Source organism: Tetrao urogallus (genome assembly GCF_951394365.1).
Source record: "Tetrao urogallus genome assembly, chromosome: 2".
In the NCBI taxonomy this organism is placed as follows: domain Eukaryota; kingdom Metazoa; phylum Chordata; class Aves; order Galliformes; family Phasianidae; genus Tetrao; species Tetrao urogallus.
In genome coordinates this window covers 48528169-48548133 of record NC_136814.1, presented here as the reverse complement: position 1 = coordinate 48548133, position 19965 = coordinate 48528169, and the positions used below count along the sequence as shown (strand labels likewise).

Genomic DNA, 19965 nt, shown 5'->3' with positions numbered 1-19965 from the left:
GACGAAGTTTAATGGAGAGGAATGTGAGGTATTACATTTAAAGAGGAATAACCAACTGTGGAAGAGTGTATTCAGATTCAAAAGCTGTCTAATGGAGAAAGCCTTGAAACTATTCACCTAGAAAGCCTGTGGCATATATATATTACAGGAGGTTTTCGAGAACAGCCTAGATAGACATCAGTTGGAAAGATTAGTCAAGCTGTGTGCTGCTGTCTTTCTGTGCAGTCCTTGAAATACTCATTATCTGCTGCAATGTAAGCAATATTTTAGGATGACTAAGACAGTGAAATACCTGTGTAACTGTAGGGAAAACCACCAGATTCCTTGAATATAATAAGGGATAGACACCTAGAAAAACAGGAATTCATTCTGGACATGTTTGTCAAGGGTAAACGAGTTCAGAAATTGTGTGCTCTGCTGAAAGAATAACAGCCTTCAGCTGCCAGCAGATTGCACTTAACATTTTGATTTATTTTGCCCCACAGGAGATTCTCTTACTCAAAGGAGATGGTGAAGTTAAGCTGAACATGGCTATTGGCAAGGGAGAACAAGCGCTTAGAAGCAGCAATGAGGAAGGACAAAAGGTGATACAGACAGAGCTACAAAAACTGAAGGATGTATGGAATGACATCATCAGCACATCCATGAGCTGGCAGAGGTAAAACTCACTGAAAAACATGGGTCAAACCCTGACACCTTGCTTAGCACCAAAGAGTAGTATCTTACAGCACACAGGAGCCCACTCTTTCATCTACCAGGACCCCTAGGTCTTTCCCTGTAGGGCTGCTCTCAAGGATTGTTCCTCCCAGTCTGTATATATGTGCCTGGGATTCCTCTGGCCCAAGTGCAAAACCTTGCATTTTACTGTGTTGAACCCCACTATATACTCCCAGGCCCATCTTTGAGGTACCGCTGAATGGCATCACTTCCTTCCATTGTGTCAACCGCATCACTCAGCTTGGTGCCATCAGAAACTTGCTGAGGGTGCACTCAATTCCATCACTGATGTCATTGATGAAGATGTTAAAGAGCACCGGTCCTAAGACAGACCTCTGGGGGATGCTGCTCATTACCAGCCTCCACTTGGACATACAACCATTGATCACCACCCTTTGTCTGTGGCCTTTCAACCAATTCCTTATCCACTAGGTGGTCTACCCATCAAATCCACATCCCTCCAATTTGGAGATAAGGATGTCGTAGGAGACCATGTCAAAGGTCTTGCACAAGACCAGGTAAATAGCTTCAGTTGCTTTCCCTTTGTCCATCAGTACTGTCACTCCATCATCGAAGGCCACCAGATTGGTTAGGAACAACCTTCCCCTGGTGAAGCTGTGCTGGCTGTCTCCGATTACACAATCATTCCTCATGCAATCTAATATGTCATGCAGGAGGATCTAATATTCAGAAAAGATAGTAATTGAAAGTAGGTTTATGTTTTCCTGCATTTGACACAATATAATTTCCGAATAGAATATCATTACTTTTGATTTCCTTCACCATTCTTACCAATCTGTTCTAGAACAAGTTTCTCCTTTGTTTCCAGTCGGACCATATTACTTAAATTTATTTTATTTTTTGTCCTCTGAAATCTCTGAATTGCTTTCCATTCTACTAAACCAGGCTATTCTCAATTTTTGTATTTGTAGATCTGATTACCTCTTCCTATGAAAAGATACTTTTTCACTACCAAATTCCACCCTCCTTTCATTTCTTTGAATATCTGACATTTAAATTCTGTTATTCAAGCTAGCAGCAGCCCTTCCCTATTTATCATCTATGAGTTTTACAAGCAATATAAGTTCCATCCTCCTAATCAATATTGGATAGAAAATGGACTTCTGCATGATCCTATTTCCTTAGCTTTCTAATAACATCAAAGTTTTCTCTGCATCAGAAAACTGTCATAGGTCTGTACTTTAAACAGCTGAGTGCCAACATATCTCTGTCTTTAATATCAGTTATGGAAGGGGCTATGATACAGGTAAACAGGAGTTCTTCAATTAAAATTGATGTCTCTTTCTCTTATAGTCAAAAACAGTAATACAATTTGATCTAGAAATTTGTAATGGATGCTTTATGGTTTTGTTCTAACTTCACCCAATTTATGTCATAAAATATTGTGTGTATTAGGGGAGACTATCATATTTTGAATGAAATCCTTACCATAGTCATAACTCCTGCTAAGTCCAATGGAATCAGAAATGCATTCCTCAATACAAGTCCCAGAGAGACTGGGAGATCTGCTAGGAGGAGCAATATATAAAGAAAGGTGTATATACATATATATATATATATATATATATATATATATATGTAAAATAATACATATTTACTCAGTATTAATGGTAAATATATATATTTATTATTAGTGGTAAAATGGACTATATATAACTGACATTCTTCAAAAAGTCTCTGGAATACAATTTAATAGTCAATAACTTTACATTTTATTGCTGTGATCATAATAAGCTTCACTAATGCTCTATGTTTTAATTTGCTATGCAGACAATGAAATATGTATTTCATTAGCATGAGACAGATATGTTGCTCATGTAACCTGTACTAGAGAAGCAGTTTTATCAGGTTATATGTAGCAGTAGCCCAAAGAACACACAAATTCTAGAATATCTTGGATTTAAGCTGATACAGAAAACTAAAACAAGATGGAGGAAAAAGCATATTCTAAACATATTATAGATGACTACACAGTTTAACAGGGTATAAATAGACATTTTTTGCTTAGACCTTTTGAAAGTTCTCATCTGTACTGCATATGTTTCTTTTAATGTAAGCTGCTTAGAGTCCCTCATCAGCCAGTGGAATGAGTATTTGGAAAAGAAAAGCCAGTTGGAGCAGTGGTTAGAGAAACTGGATCACAAAGTGGAGCAGCCTTTAGAACCACAGATAGGTCTGAAGGAGAAGTTTGCACAGCTGGACTACTTCCAGGCTATTGTTTCTGAGATAGAGGATCACTCTGGTGATTTCCAGCAACTTGCTGAAAAAACTGCAGAACTTTACAAAAAAACTGAGGATGATTCTTTTGGAGCAGCAGCTCAAGAAGAACTGGAAACACAGTTTAATGACATCACAACTGTAGCCAAGGTAAGATAAAGGAAAAGGCTTCCATTTCAGGTAAAATTTTTAAACAACTGTATATAAGGCTAAATTTTTGATTTTTCTTCATTTATAGTGCCTGAAAGACAGAATGTATTTGAATAGTCTTGCCTTTTGTTACAGTCGAATCTAATAAAAGTGTTGTGTGTAGTTTACTAAATATTCAGTGGAATGCAAAAAATATTGGAAATTGAAACTGGTACGGTTATGATTTTTTGAACATTGAAGAGCATATGTTTTATTCCTAGTTTAACATATACAATAATAGCTTCATGTATACGATAATACTTTGGAGAGTCTTCCAGATTTATTTTCATCTAGTTCTTTTTTTTTTTTCATTCCTAGCACACATTAACCTAGAAAGATAAAAATGGAATGTCTCCTCGAGCAGAAAATATGGTCAGAAGGAGAAATATTATTTTCAGAAATATGCTAGTATTTTGTGTTATTTCAAGTCATTAATCACTGCAGTTGTTATACTGGTACACTATTTGGTTTCTAAGGAAAGATAGAGCAGCTCACGAAGCCCTTCCACCATGAAAATCAGAATGGTAACAGTAGTTCTGAGATTGTCTGCATCTTCACATCAGCATCTTTACACCAGCAGGAGGCCACATTAATAAGAAACAAATGTTGCTGTGAGATTGAAGTAAACAAAATACACACCTTTAGCAATCTGATAGGAAGTACTGTATGGGTTTTCATGTATTGAGAATACTGCTGATGTCCTACATTGAAGTAATATGCTGTCTGTAAAATAAAGAAAGCCAAAGTGAAAAAAAAAAAAACCAACAAAACAGAAGACCTAACGAGTTATCTGATAGGAAGAAACATTGAATGTAGAATATATGAATTTGCTTGTTTAGAAAAAAATCTGTGCATTTTTGTTCTTTGTTTTTTATAACGTAGATAGGAAAGTCAAAAAGTGGAATACTGTTGTTTGCTTCTGTCTTTTTCACTTTAATTTCTGGGGTAAGATTTCTCTTGTTTGTAATTACCATCTAATCGCACACTGACAGGTTTTTTCTATGATGAACTTTTGCTTTCTTTACTCTTTCCAGTTGGAAAAAACAAATCCTATTTCTAGAGAATTAGCGCACTTTCATGCTTGTCTAACTGCTTCTTCCAGTAGTATTGAAGTTGGAACAATATAAACATTGATCCACTAAAATTGTTTAAACTTGTGTACAAAGAACGCATCACAAGTTAGCATGGCAGTGTCTCCTAAAATCTCTATACATCAATTTAATTTAATTTCTTGGGCAATTTTCCTTGTTCCTCAAAATTAAAATAAAAATCCTATGTGTGGGTTTAAGAACAGATTATTTTTCTTTCAACAATTACTTGTCTTAACTGGACTAGTGTCTTCCAGATGGACTGACTGTCTGGGAATAGCTGTACACATCTTGTTCTACAAAACAGGCCAGATGTGGACAAGAAATTGTATACAGACTTTGACGTCTTCTTCTGGAAGGAGATGCTGCATCAAGCTTATGGCAGATTGTTCTTTAAATCTATCTAAACCAGGATACAATCTAGGGAATTGCTGGGACTGCTGACAATCAGAGGTCAAAGATGCACCCAGGGAAAAAAAGCTGTACCAGAGAAGCTCCAAGAATTTGCATTGTACCTTTCTACTGAAGGCACTGAGGATATTCTCACACTTGTATTTCTGATACAGCAGGCAGGCAAGAGATAGAGTTTTCTGTTAAATATATGGGAAATCTTAAACCAAGCAATTAGATATTAATAACTACTCTTAGGCAAATAGCATTCAGCTGTGGTTTCTTGAGAAAAGCTCAAACAGAAAGCACTGAAAAGCTGGCCAAGGAGGGGTCACTCTGCCAGCCTATGTCACTGCCAGCTTCAAGGGAGGCCCTATGGGGTACTGCAGTCTCATGAGCATGGCTGAAGTCACTGGAGGGCTGCACTCAATAATGAAATTGGAGGACAGTATTGGATAAATATAGACTGCAGTTTGGTATCTGGAAAGCATAACTTTAACAAAATGTTGTGGTTTAAATTGGCAGGCAGGTGATCAGCACACAGTCATTCAGTCACTCGTCCTCCTCTTAGTGGGATGGGGAAGAAAACTGGGGGGAAAAAAGCAAATTAGAATGGATAGGTTGAGATAGAAATTACTTTCTAAGATGAGGGATGGGGGGGGGGGGGGGGAGGGAAGGAAAAAAAAAAAGAGGATAACAGTTATAATGTATATTATTGTATATATTATGTTCTATGACAAAACAAATGACGCACAAACAATTGCTCACCACCCAACATCCAATGCCTAGCCAGTCCTGAGGCAGCAGCTGCCTGCCTCGCCAGTTTCTCACCATTTAAGTTTTTCTCTGCATGATGTCATATGGCATGAAAGGTCCCTTTGGCCAGTTTAGGTCAGTTATTCTGGTTCTGTCCCCTTCCAGCAACCTGTGCCCTCTCACCCCTCCTCACTGACAGGACAGTAATGAGAAGTTGATATGTCCTTGGCTCAGCACAGCACTTCTCAGCAATGACTAAAAAAGCTGTTTTGTTATCAGTATTGTTTTTCCCCTGAAGTTAAGCCATAGCATCATACCAGACACTATGAAGGAAAAATCAGCTCAGTCTCCGCAGAAACCAGAACACAAATATGCTGGAGTGATATTAAAATGCCAATAAGCACATTAAAAACAACAACAACAACAACAACAAAAAGTGATAGAGTGGGTTTTGGGTTTTCTAAAAGCCTCTGACAAGGTTCCACAAAAAAGGCTATATGAGAAAGGGAGAAAGGTAAGCTACCACAGCATTGGAAGAAAGGTCTTTGATGGAGTAAAAATGTATTCCAGAGTAGGAAGAAAAGGCTAGTGGTTGTTTCTGAATGGAGAAGAGTTAACTCCAGAATTCTCCAAGAAACTATATGGGAACTAGTTTTGTTTAACTTCTTTGTTGGTGCCTGGAAAAGAGAGTGCAGAGTGACTCTTGGAAATAATATGCAGTTATCTTGGACAGTCCAATGACAATTCCAAAGGAACTGTCAAAAATATGAGCATGTGGGCAAAGAGGTAGTAGGTGTACTTCAATGAATATAAATATAAGGCAGTATCTGTTGGGGGATAAAAATATCTGAAACTTGATTGCATGATTCTGAATTCAGAACTTGCACTTACAATCCAAGGGACCATTTTTTGTGATTTATTTTGTAAACTGAATTGTTACGAGAGGAGCATATACAGGGTAGGATTCATCTTTTTGAAGTGAAGAAAGCTGAGGGAGAAATGCAGTCACAGGTTATAATGAAGGTAATGGTTATACAAAAATTTTAGTCACCAAATCTGACTGTTTGAAAAGGTATTTATTAAACCTAGTGGATTTTTTTTTTTAGTGATGTCTCCACTCTTGAAAGTAGAGGTAAGCAAACTTCCACAATCTGCTGCTATGTATTATTATCAGGAGTTTTAAAAAGGAGATGGGCAAAGCAACTGACAATATATTTACAAACACACACTGAAGAAAAGGAGTAGGCATGAACTTTCTTATGTTCTTAATCTAGTAATTGTAACTGTCACAGAAGTATAAGGGAAACTGACCACACGTGTTTGCAAGGTTTGTGTGTTATCCATAAATGATGCTGTGGCGAATATTTGGCTGGATGAGTCAGTAGTCAGACCCAGCAGAGCACTTCTCATGTGCTGAGTATGTGGTGCAGGTATCTCTACTTTGCTTGCATCAGAACACGTATTATGTCTCCTCCTGCCAATCTGAGGCTGTGCTGTGTTTCTGGTGGCTGTCTGTCCTCTGCTCTGTGGAGAACGGGACTGTGAAATGTGGTAAATTCATCATCTGTGGGGCAGCAGTAATCCCACAGCAGCACAGGCCCACCAAGCTGAGAAAAGAATTGGTGCCACACAGAGAGGACGGGATAAGACTGGCCTGATGATATGCCAGGAAAAGCTGCTGCTCCCTTCTCCACTTCCTGCAATGGCAGGACTTACTGACAAGTTTGTAGTCTTTTCTCTGGGAGAGGATAGTACTGACTGAAACTGATAGAAGCCAGTGCCAGAAGAGGAGACCTACTCAAATCATTCTTTCTCTCCATGCTCTTGCTCTAATGGTGTTATAGTTTGGCACAAATGAAATAAATAAGGTGTGTATTTGCCTACCATGGGGTTCTTTTACTGCCTTAAGATGATGTTTATTTTTCTTAAGTCAGACACATGTGAACATTTTCTTTCATGTTTGTTGCATCAAAAGCATAAAGATTTGAAAACTTTGAGGATTAACTTTAGGTCATAGTTGTTTAGTTATAACCATCAAGGAAGCATTCCAAGAAATTATGATGATTATTTTCAGAAGGAACAGCAAAGCTTAATAATCTAATTAATTTTGAAAATCATTATTTGAATGTTGAGTTATTCAAAATTAAAAATATCTTCTGTTTAATTCATAACTGTCTGAAATGAGTTTAAGGACACTTTGGTCTAGATCTATGTATTCACCTAGGACTGAAAGCTATTGAAAGCCTTATGATTAGCTCAGTTCACTTTTGGTTATTTTTGATAAACATTTCTGAGAGTTAGTTCTTATGAACTTAATAACAAATCAACGTAGTGAGACCCAAGGCCAGTCTAGACCAGAACACTATTTCATCTGATTATAATACGGTAAACTGGCTCCACATGAAGATTATGTTAAAATATTGATGTGGAACCATGCTATCATTGCATGTTTGTGTCAGGGAAAGAGTCCTCTAAGAGTACAAAAAAGATGACTTGGGCATGGCCTCTATTTCTGATGTGATGGCTAAAACAGAACTTGGCACCCTAAACATCTGTTGCACTTTTAAACAGCAGTACTCCTCAACTGCAATGCTCATATGGGAGGACTCTGTGACTCTGCTTAATAAGTATGGAGACTTTCTTCTAAATAAGAGCTGTGTTTCTGCCAGCATTCCTGCCTAGACAAACCTAAATCACAACTTGTTCCTTGTAGAACAATGTAGACCAGCTCTCTATACCAATAAAATCTGGACAAAAGCCAGGAAAGTGTTTAAGTACATTAATGGTTTGGTTTTTTGGTTTTGTTTTGTTTGTTTGTTTTGGGTTTTTTTCCTTCTAAACAATAGGAGAAAATGAAGAAAGTGGAAGATATCGTGAAGGATCATTTGCTATACCTCGATGCAGTGCATGAATTCACAGACTGGCTCCATTCTGCAAAGGAAGAACTGCATCGCTGGTCAGATGCAACTGGAGATACATCAGTGATACAGAAAAAGTTGGCCAAAATCAATGTAAGAAATGTTATCTACCATGATTTCATCTGTGATTCAGAACCTATAATCCAGAGCATTCAAACTGTGCCATCTTGTTCTTTGTTTATTTGAAGTGGGGACTACATTCCAGTGAGCTGAAAACACACTTTCTAAGCTATGTGTTATTGCCTCCCTTCCTTAGCTTTACTAAGCTAATGTAGTAAAAGCACAAACAGACCTGAGTTAGTCACCCCATACATGGAAACAGTTTTCAATAGTGGAAGCCCAAAGGCATCACAGAAGATTGTAACTTAACTGATTAATGAGCTCTGCTCTGTTCTCGTCCTTAAAACTGCTGTCTCTTTAAGTACAGCTTCTAAATCAATGTAAAATAGAACCTTTTGTGATTTGCATGAATTGGAGATGCATGAAATAGTGCAAGGATCATTCTCCTTAAACACACTGGAAGCATAAGGGTTGCCTCTCTATATCTATTCTCCTTACCCTCCCATCTCATTCCTAAGCATTCAATGGAGAGCAAGTTATGCATTTCAGAATGTAGCATACAAGCAGTGTTTTAGCCTGATCCTACACAAGAGTGGGCCAGTGAACAGACTAGAGGAGGCTACAGACAGCCAGGTCAACTTAAAAACACACCTCAATTCTCTTGGATAGTTTCTAGCCTCCTTTGTGCTTAAACTCCCCACGTATAATATGAGAGAGGGAGGAGACAGTAGTTCCCAGTTCATAACACTAACAAGATAATAAATAACATTACTTTAGCACAGAGTGACTGGGATAATACTTGCATTTTCCAACTTTGAAAGCTGAAAACTACCAAATTCTCATACAGCTTGTGTAAGGCTGAAACAGTCCGTTGTAGAAAGAATTCGGAAAGAAGCAACCAAAAGCATAAAGCCACATGTGCAACCAATTATGGCACATCACAGATCACGAGTAGGCTGCCGAATGCTTTTTCTGTGCAGCACAGCTTTGTTCTTAAAACTGGCACCAACAGCTCCTTGTCTAAAACATCAGAAAAAAAGTTTTCTGCGTCTTAACCTAAGCAGTATTTTTTCAGTACCTAAACCAGTTATTCCTCCCCTAAGCTTATGGAGGTTTCAGAACGGCTTTGCAATCAGCACGCAGCACGTACCCACTCCTGACTGCGCTTTAGTCTCGTGCCGCTCCGCAAGCAGCATGGCTGTTCCCGAAGCGGTGCGGCTGGAACCGCAGCTCGGAGCAGCTCACGGCCTGCACTGCGGCTGCCACACGCGTGGCGTGCCCCCTTCCCAGCTGTGGCCTGTTACCATGGCGATGTTGCTTTGCAGGAGCTGGTAGATTCTCGCCAGATCGGCGCGGGCCGCCTCGGCCGAGTGGAGACGCTAGCTCCCGCAGCGAAGCGCAGCACGAGTGCCGGCGGGTGCCAGCTCCTCGCCGCTGAGATGCAGGCCCTGCAGTTGGACTGGAAGCAGTGGGAAGAAAGCGCTTTCCAGAGCCAGCGCAGCCTGCGGGACGTGCTGAGCCAAATGGCCGTGTCGGAGCAGGAGTTCGCCACGCAAGTTGCGCGGCTGGAGGAGGCCGTGCAGCGGTTCGGCGGGCTGCTGGCTGCCTGGTCGCAGAGCCTGACTCCCCTCGACAGCCGTCACACCGACGCCGAGATCGTGGAGAGCTGGCGCAAGGAGAAAGTAAGCTCGCTTCTCTTTTCCAAGCGGTTTTTGCATTGTAAATGTGCAGTGACTGAGGACAAGCAACTTCTTCCCGGTGGCGCAGTCAAGGAATGGGAGAAGTAGCAAATAATATAATGCATTTGTGAAAATTTGCCTTAAAAACTTTCCAAGCTTTTCTGTAACTGTATTCAAAGCAAGTAGTGTTTACAGAAAACATTTATTTGGTGTCTGCTGTACAAGGCTTAGCGAGTGCTGCCTGGAGCTCAGACATTAACATTTGAGCTTGGCTGTAGGAAAACGAAGGAACTGCCTCTGAACTCCTCAGGCTGCTCAGCACTGCAAGCCAAGTCTGTGACTGGGAAAATATGAGGCATTTCCTACATGCTGAGCAGCAGCGGGAGTGATTTCTTTCTTACTTACAGTTTGTTGCACATGTGTTGATTTTATACATTCTGTTTCTTGAACTGTCCTTCACGTTATGCATGTTAAGATCTTGTCCTGTATTTGAAGTTGTATTGGAAACTGGCATACTTGACTGCTTTGCTGTGGAATGTAGTGGAATTCAGAGAAACAGGCAGTTCCTCTTTATTTTGCTCTTCTAGCAAATATTTCACATGTAAATACAACACACACACAAATGTGTATTCACAATAATCAAGATACTTATGTGTATGTATCTTAATTCATATGAATCACAGATGTAAAGATACACAGTATCTTATCTTTCCCTTCTTGTGTTACAACAAAGTACCTTCAGTAAAAGTTACTTTATGCTTGCTTTCTGTCCACTGAAGAAACAGTCAAAAAGTCCCAGAACAACTTCTGTTTAAACTGAGATTATAAATCTTTTCCTCTAGAGTCCGTGCCAAGTTATTTCTATGGCTTTCTCTTTCACAGAATTCAAAGATTTATGCCTTCGTGCCAGTACATAGCTGTATCAGTAATAGAGTTGAAGTTACACGGGAGTAAATAATAGTACAAATAAGCAAATGGTTATGTTTCAAAAAAGGAATATAGGGCATGAAATTGTCAGCAAGAAACAGCTGTAATTATGAGGACTTTTTTTTTTTTTTTAATAAGTGGAATAAGACATTATTCAAGTGGAGTAAGACATGTTCATAAGACATTATTTTGCTAGTACTATATATGCTATGAATGTACTGTCACTGTAAAGCTCTTTACTTAGATTCTAAAGTTATAAACTTAGGATAAGGAGAAGTATGCAGAGTAAATACAAGATGTGCTATGTGCAGCCCTACTATATAAAATTATATAATTTGAGGAAATGTTGTCAGGACAGTAGTCCTTAATTTCTGACCCAAGAAAACGGATCCTATTGTGAATGTAAAACAACATTGCAGCATTCTCTTTCCATTGTCTCGCAGCAATTCTGTTGTCATGTAAACCAAGGCCACAAGTTAAAAATGCATTTCCTAATTCTCAGATTCAGCAGGCTCACTGTTATTTTGTACTCAAGCTCTGTTCCTGTTAGATATGTGCAGTATAATGGCACTAGATCTGGAATTTGAAATTCAGCAAATTATTTTGATAATTGTTGGATTTGAAGTTAAATTCAAGTCATTGGAACAGTGCTAACAGTTCTAATGTGTTTTCACTTTTGATGTATGTAAGTGGGTATCTGTTAGTTAACACTTTACAGTGAAAAATACTCTTTGTGGCAAATGATATTACAAATTTCAGAGACAAAAAGTATTTTCAGAACCTTTGCTGTATTTTAACGTATTTGATTTGTGGCTTTCCTAGACATATTCAATTTTGTGCTGATAGATAATTGCAAACCATTTACTATGTATATTTTCAGTCATTCTTTTGTGCAGATTCAGAAACACAGCTGAGAACTTCCTTGCCCCACTTCCTTTGTCTTCTTTCTAATCCATGTTCACTTGCATGTGATCAGTTTCTTACAACAGTACATCCATTTCTTCCAGATCAGACCTTAGATTTAGCCAAAGTGTCAAACTGATCTCTGCATGCCAAATGCTCTGGTTTGCCTGCAGTGCAGAATTTTTGCTGCAGTGAATGTAACTAGCTAGAAGATTTTTTTTTTTCTCTCTGTTACTTTAAGAAGAATTCCCAAATAATCTCATTTGCAATGAGACAAGGAGCCAAGTCTACACTGCTAGTTATGCTGGAGTAGCTGGCAGGGTTCCACAGTGGAGGTTACAGTATCACAGAATCACAGAATGTCAGAAATTGGAAGGGACTTTGAAAGATCTTCTAGTCCAATTCCCCTGCTGGAGCAGGAGCACAGGTTACACAGGAACACAACTGGGTGGGTTTGAATGTCTCCAGAGAAGGAGAACCCACAACCTCTCTGGGCAGCCTGTTCCAGTGTTCTGTCACCCTCCCTTTTTTTTTCCTCATATTTATGTGGAACCTCTTGTGTTCCTGCTTGCACCCCTTGCCCCTTGTCCTGTCACTGAATGTCACTGAGAAGAGCCTGGCTGCATCCTCATGACACTTACCCTTATATTTAACATTACTGAAGTCACCCCTCAGTCTCCTCCAAGCTAGAGACCCAGCTCTCTCAGCCTCTCCTAGTAAAGGAGATGCTCCACTCCCTTAATCATTCTTGCGGCTCTGTGCTGGACTCTCTCAAGCAGTTCCTTATCCTTCTTGACTCAGAGATGCTATGGAGATCAACATGAGGATTGTTTCCACAGGAGTAGTTATCACGTTTCTCCAAGTGACGTTAGCTAAGTCAACAAAAATACTTTTCTTTCTTTTTGACTTAGCTGTTTACACAGCAAGTCTTTCAGTGCAGCAGTGATGGCCAGTATCTCTCACAGGATTGTAACAAGATGTACTTTCAAATTATGAAATCTTCTAGAAATACCAAAGCTTTAGAAACTTTGTGAAATTTTGTAAATTCATTTTTTTGGACACAGCTCAAAATAGTTTTTATTGAGTATAGTAAACTCAATCTGGGTTTGCAACCTCAAAGCCTAGTGGTGTTCTGGGTTGCATCAGAAGAAGAGTGGCCAGCAACGAGAGAGAAGTGATTGTCCCCCTCTGTTCTGCCCTCGTGAGGCATTAGCTGGAGTACCATGTCCAGGTCTGGGGCCTCCAACACAGGAAAGATGTGAAGCTTTTGGACAGGGTCCAGAGGAGGGCCGTGAAGATGATCCAAGGACTGGAGCGCCTCCCCTGTGAAGACAGGCTAAAGGAACTGGGCTTGTTCAGCACAGGAAAGAGAAGGCTGTGGGGAGACCTCACTGTGGCCTTCCAATAGTTAATGGGAGTATATGAACATGATGGAAATAAGCTTTTTACATGGTTAGACAGTGATAGGACAAGGGGGAATGTTTTTAAAGTAAAAAAGAGAAGATTTAGATTAAATGTTAGTGGAAAGTTTTGGACTGAAAGAGTGGTGAGGTGCTGGAACAGGTTGCCCAGAGAGGCTGTGGATGCCTTATCTTCAGAAGTATTTAAGGCCAGGTTGAATGGGTCCCTGAGCAATCTGATCTAGTACTTCATCTTGCAGCTGGCAACCCTGCCTGTGGCGTGGGAGTTGGAACCTGATGATCCTTGAGATTCCTTCCAACCCAAGCCATTTTATGATTCTATGGTATGATTTTCTATTTCTTAGTTGTATGTACTTTCATGTACACACAGCTAATTGACAATTCCGTGTCTCATTTATTAAGACAAAATGCATGTCTTGGACTTTTCAATGAAAACTTTCTGAACTAAAAAAAATTGAAGAAATTTAGCCCCTGGAAGCCCATAATTTCAAATGAACCTCTGAGCTCCTGTGTGTTTGATTGTTAAAATACTCTCAAAATGGATACACGTGAATTGTAAATGAAAATGAATATGAACTTTGATTGTTCATTTATTTATTTACAAATATTGTTCACTTCTTTTGTTTTAACAGGAAACATCGGATGCTCTGATAAAGTCTGAACATGTGATAGATGAGATCAAGACTCAGTTAAATGATCTTTGTAGATTTTCTAGAGATTTGAGTACCCATTCTTCAAAAGTTTCTGGGTTGATTAAGGAGTATAACAGGTATGTTTTTATCTTGTTTATAGGTAATCAGTCCTTTATGTGTTTGCATACAAGATTCGTTTTAGGGAATCATTAATTGGAATTTTAGAATTTGAAGCAGAAGTCAAAAGTGATTAGAAGCATTTTTTTATAGTGGTGTCAATAGAGATTGCAAAAAGTACCACTTCATCTTTTTTATTTAAGAGCCAAACTATGCTACCAAACTGAGCTTAAGCCAGCACCTGGTCTATTGTGAGAGGAATCTTTGTAAGAAACTGAGGTACAGCTGTAGTCAATTTGCCAGAAAAAGGAACAAACTGTAACAGCTATTTATTTATTTGTTTGTTTGTTTATTTCGTAATTTTATTCTTCATTTTACTCTTGTTTTATCTAAATCAGGGGAGCTAATTTTTTGTCTGTTTTCTTACATTCTCTTAGGTCACTATAGCTACTGACATCTGTACTTCAAACACAAAATTCTGCTGTCTCTTGCAGGGATTGTAGTTTTTTAGCTTTTGTAAATGCAGAAGGGCATGATGATCCAAGTTGATCCTTTCTAATGTTACAAATTTAACTATGTCATTGAAGTTCAAATTGTAATTGCTGTATTTCCATGTCCTGTGCCTAGATAGGAAAAGGCTTGCAGAAACTGTTTGTACTTAGAAGTACTGAATCACTCTAGAAGTGCTTATCTGTCGTATCTGTGAAACCCAATTTACATGCTTCACTTTTAAGGAATTTGAAACTTCTAATGGATTTCCTGATGCCTCAGTTAAGTGTTTATAGTTTGTGGGAGGAGTCCAAATTAACCTAACCTCACTTCAGAGAACTAAGCAAAAGCATTGTCACCTAACAGAATCCTGCCTTTCTTCCCTCCCTTGTTCTCTTCTGCTTTCCTGATGTGATAAATTCAGCCTCTGCCTGCAAGCTTCAAAGGGATGTCAGAGTAAAGAGCAGATCTTGCAGCAAAGATTTCGGACGAGTTTCAGGGACTTTCAGCAGTGGCTGGTCAATGCAAAAGTCACCACAGCCAAATGCTTCGATGTACCTCAGGATATCAGTGAAGCTTCAGCAAATCTACAGAAGGCACAGGTAAATTTATGCCAACAAATCATTCACTTAAGGGAGATCAATCTATTTCATATATTACAATGTTGACATTGTATATATATGTGTGTGTATATATATATATATATATATTTATATGTGTGTATATATTTATATGTGTGTGTATATATATATGTGTGTGTATATATATATGTGTGTGTGCATATATATGTGTGTGTGTGTGTGTATATATATGTGTGTGTGTGTGTGTATATATATATATATATATATATATATATATGTTACAGTGTGGAAAAAAAGTATGTTTTGAAGATAGGAGAGCGTAATTGAAGGGGCACCAGATCTGGGACTTAGTATCTGAAACTATTTTAAAGTTACATAAATATTATTTCCTCAAATATGGTAATAGACCCCTTGTAAAGTAAGAGCAGGGTAAAAATGTATAAAGTGCAAGCTGGTACTTAAGAAGTAAGTTTTTCACAGAAAGCTAAAACAAGCTAATATGTGAAAAGGAATGCCAATTAAAATGTTCCTTTATTAAAGCAAGTAAATTTTTCTATGAGTAAAATATAACCATAGCTTTAAGTAAAAATAACAAAGTTAGAATTGCATAATGAGAATAAACCTTCAGATAGACAGGACAACAGGAGAAATTCTTATCAGTTTCACAGAAGATACCAAGACCAAAACACTTCCTTCTGCTTCTGGTAAATTTACTTTCCTTTGCTTAAATGGTTTATTTAAAAGGGTGAACAATACCATACTAAAGTGGAATTTTTTTTCTACTTCAAACTGAGAGATTTTTTTCTGAGTAAATATGAAGCATTAAAAAAGCCAGCAAGTTTTGACCATTAATAAAAGAGTTCTTAGCAAAAACAGTTTCCAATATTGGTCAGATTTTTATTTTGTTGCTTCAGCTTCTTAATTGCACAAGGACTTAGATTGTCGTCCTTATTTGTGAATGCTACTGTAGATGGAAATGGACTTTTTTTTACATGCATTAACTGCATTAAGACTTCCAGGAATGTCATAGGAGCCTATGTAAATGCCAATTTTATTTTTGTTAAAAGCTATTATTTTGTCTGCTAGCACAGTTTACATCATGAAGTCACAAGGCAATTGCATCTTTGATTTTTAATTAAGAAAGAGCTTGAGCAAAGTATTTCAAAGCTTACAGACCCTTTGCATTCACTTCTCGGACCTCTAGTGAAGCACATAATCAGAATCTTTATTTATTTATTTATTTTTTTTATCAAGTCCTTCACTTACAACATGAAGGTAACCTGATGATATTTTTCTACCATGTAAGCATAATAATAGTTTAAAGTAACTTCATGTTTGAGACTGCTAAATTCATTTGAATCCTAAATGCTCACAAAATCTTAAAAAAAAAAAATTACAAGTTGTAAGAATATTATTCCAGCACACTGGAATTTGAAAATCTCCTTATTTCCTTACATTACCTAATTCTTTAACATGGGTTTCCATACAGTACTTGCGCACCAAGATTGTGCAAGAATTCTCTGAAGAAGAAACTTTGAGCCAGGCAAAGTAAAATAAGGATATAGAGGATAAATCACACAGTTTAGATGTTGCTAAGGTTCTAAGCCTTAACCCACACCCCTACACTCTGATGGGATGGCCAGTGTGGCTGTCTCCAGTGTGCAAGGCAGTGTGTTCCCCTGCTTTCCTGAAATGAAAGCCATACTGTGTTCTGTACTGTGAATGCTTCAAGAAGTGTAATGCCCGACTGAAAGACCAGTAATGTCTCACAAAGTTCAGATGATATAGATAATCCTAGAATCAGTATATACATAATTTAGGCACTTCTGGATTAAGTAGCTATTATCCCTATAATATGTATGATTGTCTTTCATAAATATGAATAATATTAAAATATAATAAACTGCAATACGAATTAATAAAATAGCGTGCAGAGATAGTAAACTCCTATTTCTGTTAAATTTTCTGTAAGCTTACCATTGACCTTTACTGGGACCCAAAGCTAACGAAAAGGACTTTTGCAGAATGCAAACAGAAAGGTTTTTTTTATCATTTTTAGGAATTCTTATCAGAAAGTGAGAATGGACAACAGAAATTAAACTTGGTAGCATCCAAAGGTGAACTGCTGTGCTCTATTTTGCCAAAAGAAAAGGCTAAAGTTATCTTGGACAAATGCGCTATGGCTAAGGAAGACTGGAAAAATTTTATCAGCGCCCTCCGCCAGAAGGAATCTGCATTGGAGGTATTGAACAAAGTCATAGTGGAGAAATATTGAGTCTTAATTGCCTCTTTGCTTTTTGTTTCAGACCACACCTACTTAATAGATATCCTTAAGATTTCTCATATTAGCAATAGGTGTTTATGATGCAACATAATTAATAGTTACTTTCAAGAGGTCTTTTTTCCGTTTCCATTTTACTCATATTTACTTACATCCTTCCCACCTACTTTAATTGGGGTGTTTCATGTGGAAGGGTGTTCTTAAGAGTAACTGAGAGCAGCAAAGACAGCAATGGCTGAAATTACCATAAGCATTAGAAAAGTATTTGATTACCAGAATACATTAAAATACATTTTCTTTTTAAAAATCTTAAAACCCTGAATTCTGACACCTGTGCTGACTGAAGCTCCAGTACGGTGAGTAACCATCATCTCTTTTACTGCAAATTCATGAAATGTAAACAATTTGAACAACTTTCTGAACACACCCCAGTGCCCATCTCTGTTCAGAATTCACAATTCAGCCAGAACGTATTCGCATATACGGTGAATGGCTTTATAGTGTTCTCTCTTTTGACTTCATAGATTTTAAGGTCAAAAAGTCTTAGCTAAAATTCTTTGCATTTCATAGAAGAATTAAAGTTCTTAGACCCTCCTATTTCAGAACAGTAATGTCTAGTCAGCTGAGCAAAAAATTGTAAATAGATTTAGTATGTTGTAAAATAAGTTTTTTTCAAAGAAAATTCTTGGGTAGAAGAAGGCAGCTTTTCTCATCTCGGGATAGCCATTGGAAGGAAGATTTCCATAGATGTTAATCTTTTTGAGCATAGCATTTTTCAATCTCATAAGACTAGTCTTACAGTATGATGTTAGAATTATAAGGCTAAAAAGAAAACAAAGTCAGTCTGAAAACATACAAATAAAATAACCAGGACATAAAAACTGTCCTGTTTAAGTTTCTATTCCATATGCGTTTTTTCAGGTCTCATTTTAATTATGCAGAGTAACCCTATGAGAAGATTATACAGGCACTTAAAGGATTGCCTACATTTAAAACCAAGACTTTATATTGAAAGAAAATATGATCAGAAATAAGCCTTGGGATAAGGTTAAACTTAGTCAAACAGCCCCTAGGAATAATGGCAGGCCTTTAAAAGTAGGTTAGTGTGATTGACTGCAAGCGATTGTAAGATAACTTACTTCCTAAAGTAGCCTTGCCTCACACACTCATGGTTGTGTGAGAGACTTCTCTTCAAAGCTAATAAAGTCAAAGCTTTGTAAAGCTTTCAGTTCAGATAAAATTTGTTTCAGCCTCTTCTCAACTGTGTAAACATCCAACAGTTACCTTTGTTTTGTATTAAAGGGGTACTATCTCAAACTTTTCTTTCAGTATCTCTGTAGTGTGAGGAGCAGAGCCAGTATCATCTTATTTTGAACAGCTGAGGTGATATTTGGCTGTAACAGTGCAGGTTTTGTGTACTTGATCTGTGGGTTGTGCATTGCAATTTTATTCAGTGTAGTGGAATTGTTCATGAATTTGTGTGTGCATCACATGCTTTCCCAGAACTTAAAGATCCAGATGAAGGACTTTGAAGCGACTGCTGAGCCTCTGACAGAATGGTTGAGCACAACAGAAAAGATGGTACAAGGGAGTAGCAGTCGTCTCCATGACCTTCCTTCCAAGAGGAGAGAACAGCAAAAGTTGCAGGTGATTTCTCAACTTTTAAAATAGAGCCAGCCTTTCATCGTTCATTCTGCTGGCCTCATTGATGTGTTACAAGAGCTTGATCATTCTGTCATTCTTCATCTCTCTCTAAATAAGATGAGAACTATTTTCAAGAATTGCTTTTGATGGTCCTGTTCTGTTAGTGTTTGCATCTCCGAATGTCTTAGGACACACTGCTTTATTGCTATAAATGTATGGTGTGCTTTTTTCAGTACACTTGCTGTTTGTCATTTCTGTTTTTCATGGGCGATCCAAACTTCTCTTTTGTCTGCTTTCTTGCACTCACTTGTAATATTTATGTGCCTATGCTTTACAGTCTGTCCTTGAGGAAATAAGCTGCCACGAGCATCAGCTCAACAGGCTAAAAGAGAAAGCTCAGCAGCTGTTGGAAGAACAAGCTGTCAGCAAAAGCTTTATGCGCAGAGTGTCTCAATTGTCTTCACAATACCTTACTCTAAGCAATCTGACAAAGGTAAAGCACTCACTGTATTTGCTCTTAAGTTGTTTCTTTGTTGTGTGTGGGATAAGACTGAAATGTGAAATGTTACAGTTGTCTTGCATCCCTACTCTGTGGTATGTCTGAGCAATGATCTTTTGTGCTGGCTTTAGAAAGTGAGAAATAAAGACCTGTATAATTCCATGGGCTGTCAATAAAATGCAATTGTGTTGTGATTTTTTTTCAAAAAATGTAATTAAAAAACAGCCTGGTTGTCAACAATTTTCTCCCCAAGAAATGTGCTTTTCATTTTCATTTTTTCAGTAACTAAAGATAAGTGGCACCTGGGAAAGTGTTTTTTTGTACTTTAAAGGAGTTGTAGGTTTGTTTGTTAGGCTGTTTTGTTTTGTTTTTTAGATGGAAATGTTGTTAGTGAATTACATCCTGTAAAGATGACTGTTTGCATTGTATTTTTGTT

General features: G+C 37.9%; 1 protein-coding gene across 1 annotated transcript in view; it reads left to right on the top strand.

Moving 5' to 3' along the window:
- LOC306958740 (nesprin-1-like) overlaps positions 1 to 19965 on the top strand; it is a gene marked incomplete at both ends in the record, with an annotated part of 192381 nt that overhangs the window by 71205 nt on the left and 101211 nt on the right. The window contains 9 exons of the mRNA XM_079550331.1: positions 486 to 658; positions 2796 to 3105; positions 8225 to 8373; positions 9528 to 10038; positions 13919 to 14055; positions 14949 to 15126; positions 17165 to 17347; positions 18890 to 19033; positions 19368 to 19523. Coding sequence (XP_079406457.1) covers positions 486 to 658; positions 2796 to 3105; positions 8225 to 8373; positions 9528 to 10038; positions 13919 to 14055; positions 14949 to 15126; positions 17165 to 17347; positions 18890 to 19033; positions 19368 to 19523 — 1941 coding nt within the window. The remainder of the gene's footprint in view (positions 1 to 485; positions 659 to 2795; positions 3106 to 8224; positions 8374 to 9527; positions 10039 to 13918; positions 14056 to 14948; positions 15127 to 17164; positions 17348 to 18889; positions 19034 to 19367; positions 19524 to 19965) is intronic.